The sequence below is a fragment of the Morone saxatilis genome, unplaced genomic scaffold, assembly GCF_004916995.1.
Source record: "Morone saxatilis isolate NCDOM2014 unplaced genomic scaffold, NCSU_SB_2.0 Contig19, whole genome shotgun sequence".
NCBI classification, from domain to species: domain Eukaryota; kingdom Metazoa; phylum Chordata; class Actinopteri; family Moronidae; genus Morone; species Morone saxatilis.
This window is the reverse complement of record NW_023339751.1, coordinates 18081400-18088533: the sequence shown is the minus strand read 5'-3', so window position 1 is coordinate 18088533 and position 7134 is coordinate 18081400. Positions and strand designations below refer to the sequence as shown.

Below are 7134 nucleotides of genomic sequence, written 5' to 3'. Positions count from 1 at the left end.
ATTAAACCACTAGGGTATTATTACCGATGCAACATGTGAGCAATATTTATAAGATGTAGCTAGCTGTGGTAGAGTTAACTTTACCCAATTTATATAGTGTTTTTTTTTTTTACTTTTTGTGTGATTTATTGTATTGTATTGATGCATTGTATTTTATGTGCTTATTATAGGTTTGAAATGTTCATCTGCTGAGAAGGAAACAATAAATAGCTGCCAAATTCAGTGTAGTGGAGTAAAAGTAGGTCTACAGTATTTCCCTCTGAAATGTAGCGAAGTATTAAGTGTCATAGAATTAAAATACTGAGGTAAGTACAACAGAATTGTCCATAAATAGTCGTGTTGGCTACTTATCTACTTTAAACCATTGCTAATATGTTCTGTTTCTGAATAAAATCTACAGCCATTCATGAACTAGCTTAGAGCCAACTATATAAAGTCTGGGAAACATTAGTAGTTTTTTCGTGCGAACATTTTAGACCTCGGGCCATAAAATATTAAATATATGTAACTTAAAATACTAATACTAATACTACTATATTCGTACAAACCTCACAACAGCTCAAAGTTTCGCCTGCTTTTTGAAAAACGGTTGTGTGGCACCGTCGCGTCGAACGAGCTGCGACGAACCTGCCAGGCACCCGTAGTTTGATGACGTAGCGGCAAAACATGGCGGCTCGCTCCGAATGAAGAGCTACATGCAAAAAACCACAACACCAGTGTTTGTCCGAAACACGAGCAAACTTTGAGCAGAAACTATCGGCCGCGCTGTTTGAAGCCACGGAGCTTCGTGGCAGCACTTCATACCACCATGTCGAGCAGCGGCTGCGCTGTTACTGCTGTGTTGGTGAACCATGGTAGACCCTGCTGCGACCACTGCTGACTTCACTGACCTGTGGAGGAGTGTTTCCAAACTTGGCCACAGCAAAATACAAGACGCCAAAACAGGAAAGCAGATGCCTGGCAGTACAACATCACCCGTGTGTAAAGGTGAGGCTGCGGGTCCATTAAAATGTACGACGATCTGCCGCTCAGTGCGTGGAGCCGAATAACGGAATAAAGTGAAAACGTTAAAACCCTCCTATCTGCATACATGAGGGGGTGGCGGCGGCCATTAGGCGATCAGACCCAACACTAGCGAGAGCATGCTACCTGACTTCATAACCTCTTGTTTTAACTAATATCACAATACACACCACTAACCGTGGGTTATTGACACACTTGAGAAACACAGCCTCTGAATGAGACTGTATTTGGATGCTAGAGTGCTTCAATGTGTAGTGCTTACACTAGACACGTATATCAGTGTAATTAATGCATAATGTGAAGTTAAATGCACCAAAATAACAAATCATAGTAAATGGACTGTGAATGTTTTTTATCCAGCTGATATGTGTGATATCTGTGTGAAATCTACACAGATTTGCAGAGCCCTATGCGCAGAGGCTGCAGCAGATATCTGGGCTTGCATAATGGGGATTCTCCAGGTGATGTGGAACCGACGCAAGACATTTTCTGGGATCCCACATCGCCCACTCCGGCTAATACTGGTAAATGACACCGATACTCTACTAATGCACACCTGCTGAACATACTGGCTGTTTTACTTCATGTTCATATGATGTGGGGATGGAAACTGTTACATTGATGCAACTGATTGTTTCATGGCCAAGCATATGAAAGAATCTGTAAAATTGACTCTTATGAACACTTTTCATAAACAAATTTAAAAAAAGGTCCTACTGTGCATTAAAAATGAAATGAATAATGATGTTACAACTTAATTTACATTGTTTTTAGTGCTGTCAGTATAATTATGTGTTTTTATCTGTTTTCCGGACCAGGGCACAGGAACACCAGAGTTGTGGAAATATCAGATATTGTCAACCGAATTGCTCCAAAGGTCAGTTGTTTCCTCACAAACATTCGACTAACCACTGAATCAACACGTCTAAATTGGCCCTTTAACCGTAAAAGTAGTTTTGTCACTCAGTTCTGTGTGCTGTACGAATGTTTTAGGCTTGTTCATTTCCTTTTGAAATACATTTGTCAACTTCTTGCTTGTGTCTTACACAGGAAGTGAAACGGAAAGGGACTGAATCTCCTCTGCTGCAGTGGATAGGGGACAGTGCCGTCCCTTGCACACCGTACGTTCCAAAGCCAAGAGCCAGGAAGAAGTCCTCTCGGTGCGTAATCAGTTTATTCCCAGACACTCGCTGTAAAACTGTGGTTTTATTCCCTACATTAACAAACACTATATGCAAGTAGTACTATATAATCTTTTTTATTGTTGATTATTTTCCTCTCTACAGGCAGAGCAGTGTGGAGGACCTCATGAAACTGGCCAGGCAGTTTGACAAGAACATGCAGCGAGACAGGGAGACTTCAGAACTGCTTAACGCCGTCAACAACAACCTTAATGAACGTGGGAACACTTCCAAAACAAAACTGACAGAGACGTCATTCCCTAGCAATGTGAAAGACCTTAAGTGTCCGTCCGCATCGGATCCGGTGGAGGCAGAGCTGCACGCTCTGTTCGACTGCTCCACTCAGAGAGTCAGCGGCCGGCTAAGCCAGGGCTCCTCAGCATCCGCCTGTTCACAGGAAATAAAAGACCAACCTCTGACTTCAACTTCAGCTGAACCCCGACAATCAGAGCTCAAGTCAGCTGACGAGTCAGGCCCGGCTACACATCCTGCTGAAGAAAAAGGATCCTGTGGTTTTAGCGCGAACAACTGTGATGACTTTGATGACGACTGGGAAAATGATGACCTACTTAATGACTCTTTTGTGCTGGCGATGACACAGAATCTTGACCATCAACATGACACAAACCCTAAAACCACCGTGCAGTCTAACACTAAAGCAAACACTACTCAGTTCACCTCTGGTTGCAAGCCCACTGCAAATTCACACTCTGCACACCAGCCTTCAAACGTGAACTCCAAGCCAAGCTGCAGTGCACTCCAGGAATTGTGTCCCAAGCCAAAGACTACCAACCGAAGCACTTTCAAGTTAGGGCCCCACCCTCACTTCCAGCCCAAGGCAGCTGCCAAGGAGGTTTTCAATTCTAGCTTCACTGTTATACAACCTAAACCACACATGTCTGAGCAAAAATTTGCAACCACAAAGACACAGTCTACTCCTCAACCTGACAATATCTCTAATGCTCAGAAAGAGACTTGTGTAGCTGCAGACTCTGTTAAAGATATTTCAGACAGCTTATGGGATGATGGAGACGACGCGCTGCTCTACCAGGTATGTGACAGCGTGGAGAGGATCTCCAACAGTCAACCACAGCAAGTGAGCGCCAGCAGCTGCCAAAAAAACCGAGATATTGATGTAGACAGAGAGCGAAAAACCACCGCGCCTCTTCCAATCGACACGGCCTGGTCCATGAACGCCGCTGCCAGTGCTAATAGACAGTCACCGTGTGCTTTTGTCCGTTCTAACTCATTACCGGGGACTAGCTGTGAAGCTGTGAACTTCCAAGGATGGAACATTCCCATGAAAGGTGCCAGCAACAAATCCCGGATGTCTCAGAGCCTCCCAGGAAGCCGCATGAGTCTGGGCACATTTAGCCAGTGTAAGGATTTCTCTGGAACTTTCCAGGCTGGGAAAGCTCCAATGGATGTGAAGCCACATACAGTGACAGCCAGGACACCACAGAACTCCAAGTCCCATCACACAGCCTTCAAGAGAAATGTATCTGACTCGGCAGTAATAAGCAACAAAGGTAAGCAGTCTGAATGTTGATATTGGTATTAAAGCATGATACATATATTAAAAGATAATGTAAATGAAAATGTTTTATAGTTAGAATGTTTTATATCACACATAACTTAATATTTGTTAAAGAAATGGCCAAAAGTAAAATTAATGAAGACTAAACAGATAATTATCTGAAATTGGAGGAAACACGTGATAAACTATATTTAGTAAAATATGTAATAACTAAAAGTATTTTCATTGAGACCAAGTTCAGTGCTTTTACTATTCTTGTTAAATGATTCATTTGGTTAACTCAGTGCATCTTTGTAGTTATCTTCAATTCCCTGTCCTCACTACTTTGGTATAAGACTGGATATTGAAGTGAAAACTCACAAGTAAAACAGATGTCACATGTTGTTCTTATAATCATCGACAGTTCAGTGCATGTGCACATGAACAATTCTCCCCCAAAGCAAGTAAACATAGCGCCATGGCTTTAATTTGTGATGCTGTCAAGAGTCCAAACCTCAGGAAGCTTCATTGCCAGTGAATTGTAGACTGTTTTTCTTCTGGACATGGAGGGATGGAGTTTTTTTTTTTACTGCCAAATGAGCTTCACCATGGGTACCCACTGGTGTCAGTTATAGTAGCAATATTTTTATATTAACAAATTAAAACTCAGTTGTTCAAAGTCATAGCAACGACGCACAAGTTCTAATTTAGGGCGGATTCACCTTTTTTCCTTTAGGTCGTTGCTAATTTGTTTTAATTCTCAGACTTTCCGAGCCTATTATTCAGTGTTTCCATTCATTTTTCTCACTTTCCTTCCTCTTTTCCAGTTTTCGTCACAAGCCAGATGACAGGGAAGTGCTCTGCAGCCGAGATTGAGAGGAAGAAACAGGAAGCCTTGGCAAGGAGGCGACTACGAATGCAGAACGCCTCGAAACCATAGAGGAGCTCCGACCTGACCGAAGGGATATTATTAAACTGTAATAAGCCTTTATAAAACGTATCATTCCATACCAGTGTTTCAGTCACTTCCTCATCAAGTTGTTTAACATGATATCATCTTAGACATCATCCTCGATCGTGTTAGAGAAAGTATTACAGCGCCAGATTTTGGATGATTTACTGACTGTTAGAAAGGACCTGGTGTCTGTCAGAAACAACTGAACGTCTGTTGCAACAGTTGCTGGACATTATTGCTGCTAATGTAAAAACATGTTTATGAGAAGCGAGTGCACTGTTTGATGCACGTCTCAGATCTGGTGCTGAGATGGCATTAAAAGAGATTTCCTGAGCTTTTCACATTTTGACTTGGAAAAGAAGTTTACATCCACTGAGTTTGAAATAACTCCAAATGCTGACTAACACATTTTTCTGTTGTTTCCCAGCATCGTCATTCCAGCTCTCCAATTTTTGCTTTTGTTTAACAGTACATAGTTTCATCTCAGTGTTACTTCTCAAACTGCAATGTGACAGACATTAAAACAGTGTTGTTGATGTTTTCCATCAGAAACTGATGTCTACATTTTACAGGGAACACATGCAGTAACTGCTGTATTTTCTCTACAGCGTGTGTTTGATCCAACAGATTATGTGCCTGCAGCTTCTCTTGATGCTTATTATAAGCAAGTTGTAATTCATTTGCTTTAGTTGAAGTAAATTGAGCCATACTTACAATCTAAAACTTTTCTTTGGGGCCAAACTACAAATTGAATACATGAGAAAATGTCTGTTGTATACATGAAAATAAGCATGTTGTGATTCAGCAGATTTTGTTTTCCTCTATATTTTGTTTTTGCATATTTAATTTTTCATCTTTCCAGTTTTGCACAGCTTAGAATCAGTAAAGGCAGTGTTATGGCCCTCCTCTGTAGGCACAGTTTATTGTAATAGCCATGCTATGCACCTTTTTAGAAATTCTTAATCCAACAGTAAAACACAACCATGGAAGAGCATGTTTTGATTCCCACGGGATGAGACTGAAATGAAGACTGAAATGAAGAAGACGGTCTCACTATAATGTTAATGTTTTGATCTGCTGTGTTATGAGGGGTCAACCTGTGAGACAACCATCAGATAGAAATGTTAGTGACCACTTTGGGTCTACCTTAGTGCCTTAGTATGTCATAACAAATGTAACTCCCCCGTTACTTCACAATAAGACATAGACTCTTAATTTATATCCATGATGTTTGTGCCTTGTATGAACACAAGAACACAGTTGGCTGCTATAACACACTTAATTGTAGCGGTTTCATTTAATTAAAGTTTCAGTTGTCTGACATTTTCAGGCGTCTTGTGGTTACTGTTTTTTATGCTTGGTCTCACCTGCCAAACCCAACACAAAGGACACTTTAAATAAACTGCTCCAGTCTTATTTTCTGTGGACACACCTTAAAGTTCTTAAAATGCACCTTGAACACCCTAACAGCCACTGTGTTTTTACTGAGTTTTCTTTTAAGCTGTGTTAACTCACACTACAGGTTTTAACTGGTCTTTCTGCACAGCAAGAAACCTTTATGCTCACACTTGTGGATCAGTTGACCAGCCGCAAAATGGTGCACACACTGAGCTTATAACAAGACAACCTCATTCTTAACAATGTAGACAGAAAGAGAGAACTGCAGCAGTATTTTGTGCAATTGGTAAGAAATGAAAAATACTGAGGTGCAGATATTGATCTATCTGTTCTGCCGCAAAGTTCAGTTTTATATCACAGCTATCTCAGTCAAAACTACAGTATTAGCCAGCACAATTCTAAAACACTACTCCAGTAACACTTAAATAAGCGTACTAAAGTTTACAATGGATCTTTTGACAGTAGCCATGTGGGAAATCGGACCATGGAACTGCTCAAACTGCAAGACAGCTAGCCGACAAAAAATTCTGACCTGCCAGAAATCCAACTTGATGGTCCATGAGCCAGATTGTTGATCCTTCAGACAACTAATCAGGTGTCCTGAAACCCTTCAAACTGAACATCAAACAACCACTGATCTGGCAGAAATTTGGCCTGATTCTCAAATGAGTTTGGGGTTACCATTTCTGGACTAAAATCGGCCTTAATCAGTATCCTTTAAAGGACTACTCCAGTATGTAATATTGCACTTTCAGTAGTAGTAGAGCCAGAACTTTTAGTCCCAAGTATAAAAAAAACAACCCACTGGTTCCTATATTTGATCCAAATGGAAAGATTATGTCCAGATAACCCCTCCTGCCTCCCAAATGCCCTCTTCTTCCCACACTCTGTTTTGTAATGCAGGCTTTCTTTTAAAATTGTAAGTCTCGAGCACTGATGACATCATCTGGGTCTAACTCCCTTTAGAGGCACAGAAGACACTGTAGCCTTCAGCTGTTTTCACAGGCTGAGTAGTACTCCTAATTGGAGCTTGAGTGAAATTGGTGGAGCTCTTTGTAGAT

At 41.1% G+C, this 7134-nt stretch overlaps 1 protein-coding gene across 1 annotated transcript; it reads left to right on the top strand.

Annotated features, from left to right (window-relative positions):
* Nucleotides 1-636: 636 nt before the first annotated feature.
* Nucleotides 637-5998, top strand: si:dkey-78p8.1 (ewing's tumor-associated antigen 1). Its single transcript, XM_035664055.1, has 6 exons — nucleotides 637-987; nucleotides 1419-1547; nucleotides 1842-1900; nucleotides 2074-2183; nucleotides 2310-3733; nucleotides 4548-5998. The coding sequence occupies exons 1-6, from the start codon at nucleotides 852-854 to the stop codon at nucleotides 4658-4660; spliced, it is 1971 nt and encodes a 656-aa protein (XP_035519948.1). The 5' UTR covers nucleotides 637-851; the 3' UTR covers nucleotides 4661-5998.
* The last annotated feature ends 1136 nt before the right edge of the window (nucleotides 5999-7134 follow it).

What these genes read in the sequence shown, in the direction of transcription:
- si:dkey-78p8.1 (XM_035664055.1), top strand. Translation starts at nt 852, where the DNA reads ATGGTAGACCCTGCTGCGACCACTGCTGACTTCACTGACCTGTGGAGG. An exon ending in GCCCACTCCGGCTAATACTG is followed by an intron (nt 1,548 to 1,841) that starts GTAAATGACACC and finishes TTTCCGGACCAG; the next exon opens with GGCACAGGAACACCAGAGTT. An exon ending in GGCAGTAATAAGCAACAAAG is followed by an intron (nt 3,734 to 4,547) that starts GTAAGCAGTCTG and finishes CCTCTTTTCCAG; the next exon opens with TTTTCGTCACAAGCCAGATG.